The sequence below is a fragment of the Falco rusticolus genome, chromosome 4, assembly GCF_015220075.1.
Source record: "Falco rusticolus isolate bFalRus1 chromosome 4, bFalRus1.pri, whole genome shotgun sequence".
Lineage (NCBI taxonomy): Eukaryota > Metazoa > Chordata > Aves > Falconiformes > Falconidae > Falco > Falco rusticolus.
In genome coordinates this window covers 30,229,019-30,248,170 of record NC_051190.1, presented here as the reverse complement: position 1 = coordinate 30,248,170, position 19,152 = coordinate 30,229,019, and the positions used below count along the sequence as shown (strand labels likewise).

General features: G+C 44.6%; 1 protein-coding gene across 3 annotated transcripts in view; it reads right to left on the bottom strand.

The window, feature by feature from the left end:
• SNX8 (sorting nexin 8) overlaps nucleotides 1–19,104 on the bottom strand; it is a 29,047-nt gene extending 9,943 nt beyond the window's left edge. The window contains exons 1-5 of one of the 3 annotated variants that reach the window (XM_037386812.1): nucleotides 14,892–14,998; nucleotides 13,770–13,851; nucleotides 6,597–6,787; nucleotides 3,420–3,537; nucleotides 35–156 (exon numbers count right to left, since the gene is read on the bottom strand). In XM_037386812.1, the coding sequence (XP_037242709.1) occupies nucleotides 35–156; nucleotides 3,420–3,537; nucleotides 6,597–6,787; nucleotides 13,770–13,803 (465 nt within the window). In that variant the 5' untranslated portion in view covers nucleotides 13,804–13,851; nucleotides 14,892–14,998. Of the gene's footprint in view, nucleotides 1–34; nucleotides 157–3,419; nucleotides 3,538–6,596; nucleotides 6,788–13,769; nucleotides 13,852–14,891; nucleotides 14,999–18,254 lie in introns of those variants that run through there. The other 2 variants (XM_037386811.1, XM_037386810.1) reach the window with 2 other exon arrangements.
• Nucleotides 19,105–19,152: the final 48 nt, after the last annotated feature.

Below are 19,152 nucleotides of genomic sequence, written 5' to 3'. Positions count from 1 at the left end.
TGCAAACCCAAGGCTATTGCTAACAAGTACTCACTGAGCCACTGAATGACAAGAAGAGTTTCAAGAGCACATCTTCTGAGAAAGGGGGATGTCGAGCCACCAGGTTTATAAAACGCTTCAGCGCTCTCCTCCTAGATTCTATGAATTCTCGATCAGCTACAAGAAGAAACATTAAATTTTAATTGATGCACCACATCATTATAGCTGCTCAGGAGAAGAAAGCACGCAGTCCAATAATTTCCTTGTGCTTATAACCCTTGCTAAAGCACTGCAACAAAACCAAAGAATGGTTGGTTACCTATAGTCTGTCAGCTCCCTAAAACAGAACTTTTGCACTGACCTCCAGAACAAATCCTTCTTCAAGTGGTTCTTTATATCTTACTGAAATCCAGCATACAAATCTATGTGTAGTTACTTCCACAGGTGGGTCAGGAAAGCAGGATGAACAACCGAGTCTAAAGCCTGAAGGCTCCACTTACAAACTGTGGGCATACAAAGATTCTTCTTCCTCTGCATCAATTCCACAGGTGGTCCCCAGAGGGGATCTCAGTCTGTTTCGTACTCGTGGGCACAACCCACTGCCTTCTTACCACCGCAAAGATCACTGCCACTTTCAAGGTGATCATCCCAGAAATTATTATGGGGTTTTTGCTCACTATGCTGAAAAACTAGCTTCAGTGTGCTGTACCTTCATCTGTCCCTACTCCATGCTTTTAAGCATTTTGGGGCTAGGAGAATAAAGGGGTTTTTTTCAGTTGTCTTTTTCAAGATCAGTACCCATCTTTTTCATACAAGATGTCAAAAAGTACTTTGGAAGACCAGCACAGCAATCTGCAGTATATCCATCCAGAGTCCTTACTCGTCAAACTAAAAAAGTTCCACTCATCGTTCTGAAACAGGAAGAATTTCAATCTGGCCACACTGCAGTAAGGCAGTAAATCAAAATTGCTGGAGTTTTTCAGGAAAGATGAACATTTACACTAAAATAAGATTGAAGGGAAAGAAAGCAGCACAGAATGAAATTAAAGGAATGCTCTTATCCATGACAACATTCTCATATCATGAATGGGTATTAGTCTTTTGCCTCAGTTTTAAGTTAGGTTTTGCAGCTGCATGGACCCTCTATAACAGGGGTCCTCAAACCTTTTAAACAGGGGGCCGGCATGTGGATGAAGTGGCAGGGAGTCATCTGCGGCTGCTTGGTTTCCCCCCCCAACCCCCGGTGGCAGGGTGGGGGTGGGTCTGTAAATACCGGGGGCTGGATTGAGGACCCTGGGGGGCCGTATCCAGCCCATGGGCCGTAGTTTGAGGACCCCTGCTCTATAACAACCCTTAGTACAGTATCACCCGTCAAATGATTTTTCTGTCATTAGGGTTGCAGATCTTGATTTTGCTTTGTAGCCTACATGGAGATTTCTGATGTCATCTACACACTTCCTACAAGATCTGCCTCAGTTTGCTGCTATCCTCGAAAATGAGAAGAGCAGATGACAGATGGATGAAAGCAGACCATCATGAAAATAATAGTGTAACTTAGTAGAGAAGCATAAAGAGAATATAAAGTGTGTAGCTTTGCCCATCCAGCTCTGGGTCCACGGAGGCCACAAGAGTCACACACCTATATTAATTCATCAAAACCTGTGCCCTTCAGTTCAATTTGTCAGTCTATTAACCCGTTCGGAAATAATAACTACCCATTCCATTTCCTTTCTCCTGTTCGTAGTTTCTATCAAGACCACTTACACAACTTTTCTATATGCAGAGTCACTGAACTAAAGGCAATCATCACTCTGCCTTAACACAGTTTTGGACTGTATTAAGGACTGTACTCCTAGCACAGTTTGGGAACTAATCCTATCAGTTTTTTCTTCAACATACAATATCTGTGGGAAGAAACGCACCAGTGAATGCACAGAAATATCAACACACCGGCAATGCAAGGAAATAACAGCGACTGATGAATGATATATATTGGTAGCTTCTTCCAATCATCCTCTCTCCACTGAGATTAATCAGAGAAAGTGACTTTGCTTACAAGTGTTGCATGAAGTGGAAATTCTGGAAATTCTGGCTGAGAACACTGAATCAGATCAAATTCAACAGACATGTTTTTGCAACCCCAGAAAAAAGGTCTTCACAATTTATGTTCCATCATAAGAATATATGAACAGTGAAGCTTTTCAGCACTGTTACTTTTCTTTGTTCCCATTCACTACACACACAGCTCTGCGCACTGTTTACTGATTCCCCTTTACTGCAGCAATACATGGACTCCTTGACTAACATTGATTGTTTATTGGAACAAGGTAAGTTTAGCAGCATGAGTGGAAGACCAGACAGTGAAAGGCTTGTTCTTTCACAGATAAAGTATAAAGCAAGACAGGATTTTTTACAGTTATGCAACATTTGAAATAATAGATGTTTAAAACCAGTATCAATATTTCAGATTACTGAAAAAACACACCTGAAGGAGCTTTAACATGCTTTCAAGTCTTGAGATACTTCATTGGTTCCTATTCTAACAGCTAAAATATACTTGAGTGAACTGACACTCTGATTCCAGCCTCAGTTTTTAGCTTCTGGTTATCCTAAGCCAATCAACAAGCTCATTTTAGAACAGGAAAACCAGAAGTTTGATCGCTCTTTTAAGGCAGTCGGTTTATCTGCCAGATGCCTTTTTACACATAAATTGAGAAAGCGTAATTCCACAGCCTGCATGGTCATGCTGCTGTGCAAGGTGATACTGTTACAGGCAGTGCTGAAGCTGTTCACTTCTCACCACTGTTCACTAGTCCTTTTTAGGCGTGTGTGAGGTCAAACCCCAACATTAACTCAACAGGATCAAGTAGGCTCTCACTGGAGAAGCAATTTTGTTGGTTTTACACAATCAGCTCCTCTGCAGTTTTAGGCCTTTTCATATAGATTTTTAATATTTTTTTTAATCTCTATTTTCTGTTGCTATAGAAAAACAAGGAGATTTCCACAAATCTTTTCTATTCTGAACACTTCACAAAACAACATGCTACAATACATACTACAGCTGTTCAACAGTATGGTAGCAATTCTGCACTGGTAGCACTGCAGCACTGATCATTGTAAGCTATTTTCCTAAAAAACAGTACCTACAACTCTGCCATGCTCTTGTGCAAAACTATGCCTCAAATCTTACCAAAAAAGATTACATCCGAACTTCCATGGAAAGAAGCTCCACTGAAATTTTACGTTAATATCTTACCTATAGGGAATTTCTAGGGTGGCATTAATTCACACCTCCAAATTGTGTATCATAACCTCAAAGCTGTTTTCTGAGCCAAGCAGAAGCAAAGACTTTCAGTCTTTAAACATTTCTCTTCAACAGTTATCACCTTGATCACACCTGCACAGTGACCCCTCTAGTCAAAAGAAAGACCCAGGTTTACCTCCCAGCATCCTCTTTGGTGGAAGTGCTGGCACCATACGATATGGGAACTTCTGAAGCAGCATCTCATGGAACACCACAAAATCATTGTATCGCCTGTAGACTGAACATTTGAATCTCTGCAATTAAGAAAAGAGGGAGAATAAATCAATACACAGGCTTGGACAGTCAGCAGTATTTCTGTATTTTGGGTTTTTTTTTGCAATCAGCTGCACTAAAAACAAAACGAAGAAAAGAAAGAAAACACACCCAGACTGCAGAAAGGATGTATTTGTCTTCAGAGGTCTTGTGGTGGGAAGGTGAGAGAAGACTCCAAAGGCAGCTACCTTGTGATTATGAATAGAGATGGCATTCTTCTAACTACAAGTATACTGGGTTTGTGTGGCAAGGTTTTGGTAGCAGGGAGGCTACAGGGGTGGCTTCTGTGAGAAGCTGCTAGAAGCTTCCTCCATGTCCGATGGAGCCAAGGCCAGCCAGCTCCAAGATGGACTCACCGCTGGCCAAGGCTGAGCCCCATCAGCAATGGTGGCAGCACCTCTGGGACAACAGATCTAAGGAGGAGGAAGAAAACTGGGCAGCAACAGCAACTGCAGCCAGAGAAGGGAGTGAGAGTATGTGAGAGCAGCAGCCCTGCACCCCCAGGGCAGCGCAGGAGGAGGCCGGGGGTCTCCAGGCGTCGGAGCAGGGATTCCCTGGCAGCCCGAGGGAAGCCCATGGAGAGGCAAGCTGTGCCCCCAGCCCGGGGAGGTTAACGGGGGGGGGGGGGGGGGGGCTGGAGGGGGGGCAGATCCCCACCTGCAGCCCATGGAGGACCCCGTGCCGGAGCAGGTGGGCGCCCGAAGGAGGCTGTGACCCCATGGGAAGCCCACGCTGGAGCAGCTCCTGGCAGGACCCGTGGGCTCATGGAGAGAGGCCCAGGCTGGAGCAGGTTTGCTGGCCGGGCTTGTGACCCCGCGGGGGCCCAGGCTGGAGCAGCCTGTTCCTGAAGGGCTGCACCCCACGGATGGGACCCAGGCTGGGGCAGGGGAAGGGTGTGAGGACCCTCCCCCTGCGGAGGAAGGAGCAGCAGAGACAAGGAGTGATGAGCTGACTGCAACCCCCATTCCCCGTTCCCCTGCGCCACTGGCAGGGAGCAGGGAGAGAAAATGGGGTGAGGCTGAGCCTGGGAAGAAGGGAGGAGTGGGGGGAAGGCACTTTAATATTTGGTTTTATTTCTCCTTATCTTACTCTGATTTAACTGGTAATAAAATTAAACTAATTTCCCTGAATCGCATCTATTTTGCCGGTGACAGTAACTGGTGAGTGATCTCTCCCTGTCCTTATCTTGACCCACGGCCCTTCCATTGTTTTCTCTCCCCTGTTCAGCTGAGGAGGGGAGTGGTAGAGCAACTGTGGTGGGCACCTGGTATCCAGCCCAGGGTCAACCCACCAATACAGTTCTATGGAGCATAAGATTTTCAGTGAAGTAATATTTCATTCACACACAAGATGAAAGAGACTACAAAATGGAGAGGAAGAGGTTTCCCAAGAAGTAACAAATATCCTTAAATCTGCTGTGGTTACATACCATTACTCCCTCAAACTCTCTGGTCTTCCAAATTAGACAGAACATTTAGGTACAGTGCTGACACTCTTAAAGTGCTCTGGACAGCTCTTTTCTGCAGAAGTACTGCAAATCCCTGAGCTCTAAATCAGTTTCAAATCCAGAGGTGGCACGTTAAGTATTAGCCCAAATGACTGATGTTTTAAATGAACCTCACAAGAGAGACACCTCTTGCTGATGTTAGATCTATAAACAAAGATTGAAAGTTCCCTTAAAACCTTAGTCCTTCACTCTGCATTTCTTAGATCAATATATAGAAAAGGCCAAAGAAACTGTTTTTTCATTCCAAAAGGAGTTAGGTAGCAACTAGAACAAGACACTTCAGTAGAAATCCTTTAAAAATAATAAATAAAGAAATAACCCACAACCTCCCACATTATTACTACAGATTTAACTACTGGAGCTAATAAGGACTACACAACACCATTCATTCTCACTACACTTGCATTGCATATCATCCACCACTTATGGTGGCACTACCAATTTTCAAAAATGAAGCATCTAACTGGAACACAATGCACACAGCCCACAGGGCCGCCCTCTGTCTGCTCTGAAATTGGATGTTGATTTGTGTTGCAGATCTCAGATGAAGCTCAAGGCCAAGCTATGCTTCTTTTTGAGGAAGTATCATTCTACAGCTACAAGTGCAGGAGAGATGGCAGCAACTGAAAGGAACTGGTAATGGGTTCCTAAATTCAAAACGCAGAGAGACAACCAGGGTCACCGAGTCCTGTGCCCTGAAATCACAGGCAAAAATAAACACCAAGTCCTAGAAAGCCCACAGAAGCATTCAGTGTGTCTGCCCTTTCCCCCTCAGAACTGCCACAAACATCTGTAAGTTTGTCAGTCTAAAACATCCAAAGCCCCAAACGCCACTACAGACAAGAGACCCAAACATGTCACTGAGTATGTACAACAGTGACTACAACAGTTTGAGCACTACTCAACAACTGATGTTTTGGTGGCCTGGGATATGCAAATTGCTCATGGTCTACTTCGAAGATGACATTTCCTTCTTGAAAAAACACACAAAAGCTACTGGAGAGCTATTTCATTGCCCACTCTATAAGTAGGAAAAGATATATCATCTTCAATTCTTTCTTATACCAAAGAGAGAAACCTACAGGTCAGGATGAGGGCAAGTAAACTGGAAGTGGCCTAGACTCTGCAGAAGGATTTGCAGGACCTTTTCTGCTGATAAAGGATTTTAGTTTAGCACTCCCAATACAGTTTCTTCACCAGTGCAAAACAGTTTGAAATATCCAGTCATCTACACCAATCCGTTACAAAAACATTTGGCTTTCAGTGTTACACATCTGCTTTTGTACAGAGCTCAGGTTTCAAGCGAGTAAACTAGCAGACAATCCATCACACCTCAGTCAGAAGATGCTCCATACTGCAGAAGCCCATGTCAAGAAAGCATAGTGCTACTGCATTAAGCCCACACAACTGGCCTACTCAAAACCAGCCTCACACAACACATCTATCAAATTAGTCAAGACTTTGCCAACAGCAGCTGCACAGACATTCTTAAGAAGACACATTCTCATTAAAAACAATGCTTGGTCACATTACCTTGCTGGAAACCTCATATTCCACATGTTTCAGAAAAAGACCCTTCTTCTCAGGTATAAGCTCCACCTGCACACTATCCTTGCTCAATAGTTCTTGTAGGGTGTGGGAAAGCAGCAGTGGATTTCCCTGGGGTGCCTGCATTAGAAACTGTTCCGGTTCCCTCGGTTCATTTACTGGAGGCTTTGCCAAATCTAAAAGACAAAAAGGGAAACACAGCCCAATAGACTTGATAAGATAAAGTAAAAGCAGTAGCCTTAAAAATATTCTGTTCCCTTGCTCAGCATGCCCACGGTGGTGCAACACAACCAGAACAGTCAAACCACTCCCCTGGGAGGCGATGCTACCTCGCACACGTTCAACATTGGTACCTCCCTCTTCACAACACCCAGGAGCACCACCAATTACACCGAGTCAGAAAGACATCTCTGCTAAGCAGAAGAATCATCACAGGCCGAATTTGTTCTGTGAATCAGCTAAGAGGCCTGCGTTTCCTGTCTGCCCAGCTCCCACCACAGCAGGATCTGCCAAAATGAACGAAACCCTAGCTCAGCACTTTTGGATCCTGCCTAGAACAACTCATGGAAGGAAAGAAAATGTGTTATTTTACAGTGCTGCAAAATTTAATACATTAATTTTACATGTCATTACAAAGGAAGGAGACAATTCATCTGACATGATTTTATTAAACTCTACAACAGTATGCTAGAGTGGGTGTGAATTACAATAATTTACTATGTCAATATGCTTAAGTTCAAGAGCAGGGGAAAAAGGTTCCTAATAAGGGCTACCAACCCAACAATTCCTCAGTCACAGCAAGCTCTGGCAAAATCTTTCAAATACACCTATTCCACTGCTTGTAGCTAACAAACAAACAGCTTTTGACAGTGAATTCAACCATAGCTGGACAACTTTGGACAGAGATTCAAACTGATTCTCAGCCAGAAAGAAAAGTGAAAAAAGACGGCTCTTAAGAATATGGCACTAGAGGACAAACAACATTAAAGAAGGGGCAAAGATGATGATTCAGAGTACTCTCTTATCGAATGACTGACTGCAGCCCATTATCTCAACTTGACTTCATAACCACATTATACAACTGTAAACTAAGCTTACATTGTTTTTCAAAGCAATCCCTTTTTTTCCTACCCATTTCACACATAAAAATCAGGATGAAAAATGTGGACATAACCCTGGAATCTATTCAACTCATACCTGAGTTCTGTTCTCCAGTCTGGAACAGGTGGATTGCTTCCTCTCTGTCTATGTTTAAGAGGGATACTGCAAGAAAGTTCTGTTACAAAGCAAGTTAAATCCACTGATGAAAAATTACCTAGAAAAGCTAGGCAGTATTCATCACCCTTTCTTTGCCACTGTACAGAACGCACACCCCTTCTTAGATATATTTAAAATGTTTAGGTCACAGGAAGACAGTAACACTATAGAAGCAAGAACCATTTCTTTAAGCCTTGATATGTAGTTCTGAAAGTTGGTAATTGTGTTAACAGATTAACTCGGGGAAGATAAGAACTCATAACCTTAACTTGAAAGCCCGGGCCTCCTCCTGATAAGGATTTCCCACCTGCTCCTTCATGTGTTGCAGGCCCTAATAAATGGAAAAAACAGGTAATCTCCAATTCCCCAGATACACAGCTTCAGAACAGACACTTGGGTTTTGGTTGCATAAAATGGCTTAAGGAAACCAAACCAAATCCAGGACAAATGACCTTATCCCACATGTCTCATCAGGCTTCAGATTCTTGCTAATGTGACTCAGAGAAGCAAGTCTTAACACCTCTGCTTTAATGGACTAATAATGTATCACCTGCTAACCCCACCTACACAGCAGCTTCTAAAATGTTCCAGCTACCTGCCAGAAATTTGTGGTAAGATAACGCAAGCTAATTCAATGTTGACAAGGGATACTGCTGGATAAAGTGATAACTTATCTGGATGGCCACTTTTCAGATAGATGCTGAACTGAGAAGGAAGAAAGAAAACGCAGAATAGAGACAGCAAGGCAAAAGATTTTCTAGTGTAGAAAAAACCTTGCCCACCTGACCTTTTACAGGGCAGCAAGGTATAACAAACCACACTATCATGAGGAAGTGTAAAAAATACAAACAAAAAGAACTATGGAAAGCCTGAGACAGCCTCGCTCTTCTGAGCAGCGGTTCTCTGGGTACACACCCTCGTAATTCTTGGGTTTAATTGCTCAAGACACACCAGTGAAATGCAACATGACACAGGCGATTTTGTTACTCCTTCAGCGCACACAGAGAATTCCACAGTCCTCCGTGATGTTAAACCACTGGCTCAGGCTGCCAAGGCAGTCACTGTGAGCTAGCCTCCCAAAGAGGGGCTAGCCAAAACGCAGCCCACCTATTTCCCCAAGAGCAGCGCCGATCTGTGCTAACACAACGCTCCTGCCTGTTGGTTCACTCTCCCTGCTTTGTGTCTTTCTGCTGGCCAACCAACAAAGCAGGGCTTTCACAGCACAAACAGTTCCCTGAACTGGGGCTCAGCACCAGCTGGTAAACTACTGAAACTCCTGGTGGCAAAAGACAGGTAGCAGGGGAAGAGAGGTATAGGATGAACCACGAATCCTTCAGTATTTCACCTCTAAGTCCTGGAACCTGCAGCATGATCAACCACGCTGATGTTGAGAAGGACCCTCAGATTCATTACAGTGATCCAAACCCACATTACCCTGTAAGACAACTACAGAGCGAAGCCCCACAGAGGGATCCAGACAAGACTCAACATTCCTGTGAAAATTCAGTCGTGTTGCTCTTTGCATTTGTAATACTTCACCAATTTTTCATCAATTTATTCCCTAAATTTGCTTTCTAAAATTCACCCACAGGAGATACCTTCTCTTTATCAGCAGTTCACACACTTGGCTCCTCCTGAAATATTTTGTAGCTTCTTTACATCTCAACCTTGCCTAACTGTGTGAAATCATACAAATCAAACAACCACACAAACAAGTCTGAATAATTACTCTTTAATTAATAATCTCAGCATGTTCCATATCAACAAGACTGCTACTCACAGTGAATTTACACCCTCAAACAGTGGTCTGAGAACAGAACAAAATCACTTTGGAACAGCTGTTAACCTGTTTTAGGAAAAGCTTATCACGGTGTTAACACTAACCCTACAGAGCAATATCTACTGAAACTATTCTTCAGCCCATTTTCCATTCTACTTAGTAAAGAGTCAATTCAGGAACAGCCTCAAGAGCCCTGGCCAGGAATGGTGGATAATAGTGGGAACTCATTGGTATGAGCTCCTGTGTTCAACCAGCAAAAGGATTTACACACATTGTAACAAAACACTTAATGCTTCCCATCACGCACTCTCTGCTGGAGAACGGCTAATTTTGAAAACATTCCCTTTGGTTTCAGCAGATCATCATCTCGTAAAGTTTATATACTTAGAGCAGCAAGTGAATACAGAAATGAGGTATGGAATGGTCCCCTGGAACACAGGGAAGCAGATAAAATAAAAATAGGCTTTTTTTGTGCAAGTTAGGCTTTTGTTACTGCAGATTTTCTCAATCTGTTGTCAGTTAAGATACCAGGAAGTAGCCTGGTGCAACTGAAAACAATTTGATATAAAAGTGAGCAAGATTATATACATGCATACGTATCCAAACAAGAACCAACAAGATAACAAGAAATAAAAGTTTAAAGAAGCATTCAAAGCATGGCCTAATTTTTGTTTGGTTGCAAAAGAAAACAACTATGAAAACACTGCATTATACTTCTTTTGTTGGTTTTTCGGTAACAAGTCAGGTAGCCTTTGGACTGAAAGGGGTTGAGAAACTCACCCAGAGAACAACCAAACAGAAACCTTCGCTACTTTATACCAGCCATTTCACGCTTTAGTTAGCACCCAACATTCATTACTCCCATTCATACAACTCGACTACAATCTACCCTCCACAGAGTTACCAGCTTTTTCAATCAACATTTCTAAAATCACACATTTATGAAGCGCAAAGTAGAATTTCAAGTGTCTGGTTAGTTGCACACAGGTTTTACAGGAGAGTAAGCACACACAGTAGAGAAGGGCAGTGCAGGGACTGGAAGTGTAGGTGGTAAATCACAACACAGATCTCCCTTCCTTAAGTTCTGCCAACCAAATCTGGAGACCCTATCTCCTTTTCACAGATGGCTGCTATCAGCTAAATTTATTAGACACACTGAAATGGGAAGCACCACAGCATTACTTGTTACATTAGTCACAGATTTTCTAGAAGGAGAAAGGAGTCTGAAAGGAAGCAAAGCCTTTACGAAGAACAGCCGAGATTTCTTCCTCCTCATCACAGGCCACAGCCACGTGGAGCAGAGGTGAGCCAACTCACAGGAAACACAGGGGACTACGAGGACCAACTGGTTTTGTACGCAGATACCTCAGATTTCTCCCTGGCAAAAGTGAGGGCTCCACTACAAACTCCTTGGCCATGAATATTAAAGCAGCAATGTAAATATCATTAATCAGCATTTCCCTTTCCTTTCTGTCTTCTCATGAAAAGCCTCAGGAATTATGGAAATGCCTTTCCCCCTTATTGTGTCAAACACATTCCTCTGTAATTCCAGAATTCAGTGTCCACATCAACCTCTCCAAAAACTGGTGCAGATTTCAACTACAACTTCAGACAGATTCCCTTCCCCGCTTTTTTTAAAAATTCTTACATAATTTGAAATTCCCTAAAAACGAGAAAAGAAAAACAGAAGTCTGACCAGAAAAAAAAAAAAAAAAAAGCAAACAAAACTTTCTTCCTATTAAAAGCTTTAAATATTTTTTGAGACAACTGGATGGGACCTGTCTGGGTTTTTTAAGGAATTTTAAACCATGCAATTCTTATTTAGAAAGGAGCACAACAAAGGGATTAGTCTATTTTATCTAACAAAGCTAACTGATACAAAGATCCACGTTCAACACGGAAGAGGTGTCCTTAATGACTATGTACAAGAAAAGCAATCATATTTAGCATCACTCTAATTAAGAGATGGTGCAATAGTGTCCTTCCTTCTCTCTCCAAACAATTCACTTGTAAATACAAGCTATCCAATAAAAACCAAGACAAGATAAAATAATACACACACTATCATAAAATTAGATGTTGAAAAACAGGCTCTAACATTTTTTTCTCATTAAAAAACAAAACAAAACAAAACCAAAAGCATCTTTCTCAGCACAGATGTTAAATATGCATCCTATGCTAGCTGGTCAGGGATTTTTTGAGCTGGTTTTTTTTTTTTTTTTCTTTTGGTTGGTCATTTCCCCCCCCCCCATTGTTTTTGAGGTGTTGGGTGTAGTTATGGTTTTCGGGGGGGGGGGGGTGTCTGGTGATCATTTTGGGGCTGTTTCTAATTTTAAGATTGCTCTTCAGCACTTCGTGCTTTCCAAGACAAAACAGAGAAGTAATAGCACAACTGAAAAATAGCTGAGGCTACTAAGCTTTTTTTCATATTCATTAAAAAGCACTAGCATCTCTGCATTCCCCTACAGCTGCAGACCTCAACTGCTTCTTAAAATATTGCAATCACATACTACAGCAGACAAAAACTCCAACACCACGTTATCTCCTTCCAACGTCACGCAGTAAATCTGTGTGACAGAACAAAGAACTAACTTTAAGTCTAGTGCCCTGTTCTTTTAACTATGCTGTTAGATCAAGTGATTAATTAAGCGATTTCCCAAGTCTGGGAATACAAGGAACACATTCCACTCACAAGCCGGCCACAGAACCATAGTCCCAAACTGCAGCAAACACAATGAAGTGATATGGAGCTACACTCACTGAAGAAATAACAGGATTACGGGCGAAAAGTTCGAGGAATGTTCCCAAAGACTACACAGAGACAAAAAGTCAAATCCTCACCAGAGTGGTTTCCCAGCTCACAATGGAAGATTGCTAAACCACCATTTTTCACACCCAGCTCTAACAAAGAGGTTGGAAGTGTAAAAATGCACATCCAAAAAGGTAACCCAACAAGCATTAACACATACAACTGTTTTCCAGGAAACTTTTACAAAGGCATTTTAGCTTAACTACAGAGCTGCCAAGTTTCCACAAACATCCTTCCTTACGCAGGTCAAGAAAATCCCACCAGAAGAAATGGTTTATCATTTTGTGAAATTGTTTATCACTTTGTTTTGCTTCTCATCTTCCTCACACATTTCTCACCCTCTAAATTACACTTGATCTTAGCATCTCAGCATTTAAGAAATGGTGTGCCTCTCCACACACTACAGTCTCCCAATGGTCTTCTCAACATTTTAGTTAGAACAAGCTCATTCACATCTCAAATTCTGTTGAAAAGCAATCCTCAAAGCTCCCCTCCTTTGGTATCAGTTCCACATGTGACTGATAAATTTCTCTCCATCAGTCTGCACCAAGCCACTAAAACTCGAAGGTTGTTGGGAAAATCAGAGTGGTTATGTGCAGATTCTACTGTCTGTAACTGGTACAGCTCTGCCTCCTGAGCCCTCCTACAGGCTGCACAGACAGTTAAAGATTTACCACTAAAAGAAAAGGAGACACCCCCCTCCCTCCTGAGCCAACACACCTGGATTAGCTCCCTGCAATCATTGCAAAAACAGATTCAAATGGAAGCAAAGAAAAAAATAAATCAATACTAGCGACTTTGCAAAACTGACTTTAATGCACTGGACATCATCAGTTTTCTTTTCTCTCTTGATTATGTTAAAATACTTTTAAGCCTGCAAAATAAAAATGACAGCATTTGCATATGTCATCACAGGTGGGCATCAGTGATCCCTGTCAGGACTCTCATTACTTCAGGAGATGTAGATCCTCCTAGAATATGCACAGACAAGATGCCAATCTCCAAAAAAAGTTACGTATGGGCATGAAACTTTCAGGATCACTGAACCAACATCACAATGCTAGAAATAAACACATTCCTGCTTTCACAGCATTATTTTTCTTTTGCTAAGATCATTAGATACCTTCTCTCAGTGGTCACAAGATCATCTTTGTCAAAGAAAGGCAAGTTTTCTAAATAAAGCTGAGCAGATCAGACAGTTACAGAAGCACCATCATCAGTGCGGAAGTTAATCAGATCAAGAATACTCAGAGACAACTGTTTTATCTCTACAAGGCTCCTGAAGCAGATGGTAAATCCATAATAGACATACCTGAACAAGCTCTCTCTTTGGTACAGTAGGACATTTTTTCCACAAAGGCTGCTGTTCAATATCCCAATATCTTACATCAGTCCTGGACAGAAATATTCCAAAATAATTTATTTATAAGCATTATCTGCATCAGGAGCATCACAGGCCTATCAAAAGCATACTCACATTGGATCCTGAATATAATCCAAGCAAACCATCTTTCCCTGCATAACCCACTTGAAATCTCTATTAGTTCTTCTTTCCAAACAGAGGGGGGGAAACACCAAACTACTTTGCACAGAGCAGTAACTGCCAGTATGAAACTTCAGCCACTTTAAGTGAACTTGGAAGAGCTGTATTATCCCGCTGCCCTCAGTTTAACTGTTAGGAGCCTACCACGTTGTTTTCTTAACTCTCCCAGGAGCTCCCTCCACTTCTCAATTCACAACCACCGCTGGCGGCGTTTGCTGGGAGCTTGGGCACCCCGGGCTCGCCTGCACCTCCCCGAAGCCCCAGCGCTGGGCGCTGCCCTGCCCGCTCGGTCCCGGCTCAGCCGCTGCGGGGCCGCGGACCCCGCCCGGGGCTCGCTGCCGCGGCGCCCACCGACCCGCTCGGCCCCTGTGCCGTGCCCCGAGGCCGCTGCGGCGGGCGGGGAACAGGGGGACGAAGCCAAGTCACCCCGGCGCCCACAGGAGCGCCCGGCCCACGGCGCTGCCGAGGGACGGCCCCGGCCGAGCCCCCCGCCGCGGGCAGCTGAGCGGCCGGCGGGCACCGGGGCGCCACCGGCCGCGGGACACCGACACCGCCCGGGCGGGCGACTCCACCGGCGCTCCCCGTTTGCCACCGCGGGGCAGAGGCCGCCCTCGCAAGGGGAGGGGACCCCCCGCCGCCACGAAGCGGGCACCGCCGCAGGCCGGCCGTGTCCTGGCGGCGGGACAGCCCCCCCGGGGGCCGAGGCCGGCCCCGCACCCGCCGCTCCGGGGGGCAGGAGGGGGAGGCGGCGCCTTTTTACCTCAGGTTTTGGCGGGGGGAGCGGCGCCCACCCCACCCGAGGAGCCCCGCACCCTGCCCGGGCCGCCCACGGGAGGGCAGGGGCGCGGCCCCGCCAGCCGCCCGCGGGCACCCGCCGCCCCGTACCCGTACCTGTGCCAGCCGTGCCGGTGCCCGCGGGCGGCTCGCCGTCCATCGCGGCAGCAGTCATGTGAGGCCGGGGCCGCCGGCCGCCCTCCCCTTCCTCCGCAGCGCCCGCCTGTCAGCGCGGGCGGAGCGGGCGGGGAGAGGCCGCCTCCCGGGGGGCCGGGGCGTGGGGCGGCCGGCGGCGGGGCCGTGCTGTGGGCACGGCGCGGGGGGACCCGGGGGGAGCGTGTCAGTACCATCGCTCGCGACAGCACTTCGCGATAGCGATCGCGACAGGCGACACGCCTCGGCGCGGGGGTTACGGCAGCGGGGCTCGGGCGGCGGTAAGCCGGCCCGGCGGTGGGGCTCGCAGCGCTTGTAAACCGCTTCTAACATGAATAATACATCTTCCAAACACCTTAAAGCATTGCAAGAGAAGTGATCGGCTCACGGGCCTCATTCAGGCTTTATTCCGAAATCGAATTGATTATTTTCCCCCCTCTGAAAGCTGGAAGGGATGGCTGTCGGGAATGTGACCCGAGGGTCCCGCCAGCCGCGGGGACGCTGCCCTTTGTACTTCCAGATAACCCAAGGCAAATTTTGGTCTATTTTCTATCACTGAGTTACCTTTTTCCACAATGTTTAACTTCTGCTGCCATCTAGTCAGTCCTATATTCATTGATACTTTACATTCATTTGGATTTTTATGAAATACTCCTGATGGTAAGGTAAAAGTAGATATTTAATGTTTTTTCCAAAGGAAAAGCCATCGTAGCATTTTATGCTCTGCACCATAAGGAATGCACTAACAAAGGTAAATGCGGTAGAGACGGACATTAACCTATTCAGGAAAGCACAGAAATAAGAGCATTTGGAATGCAAATAAACTTTCTAAAACTGCATAAAAATAAAAATTTCAGATATAAATGCCTGTCATTTTTATTAGTGATTTTTTTTTCACTTCCTGTACTTTATTAGTCAGGAATGATACGGTTGAGAACTACTGGTGAAAAACACAGCATATGTTCTGCACAGTGATTTTCCTGAAAATTCCACTAAACAAGCAAGACACAAAAATACACATAGGTTCTGGATCTCCAAATTAAGATGCTACTGACCCAAAATAATGTTTTATGTACTTAATATCCAAACTAATTCATGCATTCACTAACCTTCATTATATTTATTAGGAAGATAAGTAGTTATCTCCACTACAGGCATAGAGAACTAACCCAGAAAATTATAAAGTGAGAATTATTTCAGGTGTAAGTAATTACAATCGTAATGCTCTCCCTTGAAACTTTTCAGGCTGCTACAAAGATGTGAATTACTTGAGTGACTCTCCCTTTCCTTCTGCCTCCTTCCTCAGTGCTATTTCAGCTGAGATCCCCACAAGCGTGGGTGCAGACTAAAGCTGTGTGTAAAATTTAAAAAAGCATGGCATTATTTAAGCTGAGAGGCCCTTCAAATCATGTTTATACAGCAGCCGAGTGGAGAGTTTTGCATGCTCAGCACTTCCAAAAACTAAGCCCTACACAATTTTTCGCCTATGTAGCATTTTTTGAGAAAATGAATGGAGGAATCAACATGTTCTCATTTAGCTATAGATATTTGATTGGTCTGTACTTAAGCTAATAGCATAACTATTTATTTGGTATAAATAAGACATTCTCAACTGAAGATTGCTTTCGCAGTCCATGGGAGGAGTCCTGCAGAAAAATACTGTTCAGCCTGGAGAAGAGCAGGCTCCGGGGGGACCTCACAGCAGCTTCCAGGGCCTGAAGGGGCCCACAGGAAAGCTGGGGAGGGGCTTTGGACAGGGGCATTTACTGCTAGGACAAGGGGTGACGGCTTTAAACTGAGAGAGGGCAGATTTAGATGAGGTATCAGGAAGAAATTCTTTACCGTGAGGGTGGTGAGGCACTGGCCCAGGCTGCCCGGAGCAGCTGTGGGTGCCCCATCCCTGGGAGTGCTCAAGGCCAGGCTGGATGGGGCTGGGGGCAACCTGGGCTGGTGGAAGGTGTCCCTGCCCATGGCAGGGGGTTGGAACTCGATGGCCTTTCAGGTCCCTTCCAACCCAAACCCTTCTGTGATTCTATGATTCTATACTGTGAAAAATAATTCAATTGCAGAAAAAGATTTTGAACAGGGCCAGAAAGATTGTGTTTGACACAAGTTATTGAACACTGTATTTGCTGTAAATGCAGCAAAAGCTTCTGGAAAACCTATAGCATAAATAGACCATAATCACTAGAGAAAGAAAATGTACATGTCAGCAGGCTCCAGGTACCAAACATAATGCAAAAGTGCGTCACTACAAGAAAGGCCCTGGCCTTTCAATGTGTCATTCCGTCCACATACTATCAGGATTAGATAAAGTTTCATACTGGCCACATGAGCTTGCTTATTCTTTCAGCATTCAGTTTAGGAGACAGTGCTGTCAGCTCCAGTATTCTCAGATCACTTGCACTAAGTAAAATTCATGAGGCATTGCTCATGAATCCTGCTAGATTTCTTTCACAACATTTCCCATTGACTAGGACTTCTGCATGTGGAATATTTACAGGAACAGGCTCCATCTGCCAGTGCCAAAACCTCTGGTTTTAAAAGTTGTTCCACTCACCCTCAGACTGCCGAGTAAGGACTGGAAGAGGAAAAATAGCAGTGAGATAGCAGCACAGGGACTGAAGGGAAATTTCAATAGAAGAAAGGAATGCAGGAAGGAAGGAAGAGAAGATAAATCAAAAGTTGCTGTAACATAAGGGAAAGTGCAGAGGAGACTATGATAGGAAAGGGGTATCCAACATTTGATTCAGCGTTTTACCAAAGCAATTGTAAAAGTAGCAGTTAGCTTGCAAACAGGAAAAAAGTAATATGCAGAAATTGCACATTCCAACAACACAGGCAACTGTTGAAAGTGGTGAAACACAGGTGAGAGAGACCACACACATGCTCCTGGAAGAGCCATGTAATCTTGAGGACTCAGCTGGGGCTATGGATTGAACCGCAGTATGTCCTTCCTCACATTTGGAAAATACACGGTTGTGTGGCAGGGGTGGTAAACAGCATCGCCTGTACGCTTCTGCTGCAAACCAGGAAGTCAAAGTCTGGTCAACTACCATGATATAATGAGGGAAAAAAAATAACAGCACAAACTGCCAGTCATCATTTCCATTCATGAGCATTGCCCGTGGCTCACGTTCGGAATTGACCTGCTCAACCAATTGACTCTGTGTGGAGTTAGGATGCCATCTTGTGAGTAGCTGATAAATTACAGACCTGGGGTTTTGTGGCTTTGTTACTTAAACATCTTCTCTCAGGAATTTATCAAAACACGAAAAATACTCCAATATAAGACAGGGTCTTGATTCAAAATGTTACGTACAATACCTGTTCTGCTCTTCTGATGAATTTTTGATGCTGGCATACTTATTCTGTATGTTTTGATGATTTCATTGAAAGCACTGGGCTAAAAAACAAACAAAAAAACCAAACCAACAAAAAAAACCCTACACAAAATACAGGTATTCATCTCAGAAATGAGCACAGATGGAACTATTCTGCAAGTTCCATTCTGATCTTTTTCCTTTAAAGACACCACAATCTCAAGTTGGTATCCAAATTCCAAGTTCCCTTTGCCATATTGAATACATCATCTTAGCATGCATGCTGAAAAAAATAATACTCTACGTATTTTTGTATCAGCCTGAGGTGCTCAAGATAGAAGGTAATAGTTTAAATCAATAAAGAGACCTCATGTGTCTCAGAAAGTTGGTCGCAGTAGTAGCTAGCTTGAGAACTTTAGCAATTTAAAAATCTTACTAAGATGTTACAATTATGCAAGGTAACAGTTCAGATCACTGGAAAGCACTAGAGAGGGGGGACCCTCATCTGGTCCTTCTGCCTGTACCACTGCACCGAGATACCACCGTGTGGAGCCAGGCCCACCACGCCTTCGAAGGCTTCTCCTGCGAGCCGAAGCGTTGCGGCGGCAGCGTCAGGTAGCAAGCGTCATTTTTTACCTCACAAAAAATATTATTTAAAACCCACACAAGTCTTGTTGGGACTAATACAACGCTCAGAGACGACCTAGCACATCCCACCCCACAGCTGGCCAGAACGTGGCTGGCTATGAACCGGCAAGCCCCTGCCATCGCTTGAGACCCCCCAGGCCTCACTGCCCGTTCCCGACGATCAGCCCCAGCCCGCCACGCCACCCACTCCCGACGGACAGCGCCCACCCGCCATGCCGGCTAGGCCCCTCACGGGGCTGATGTGGCGGCTGCCG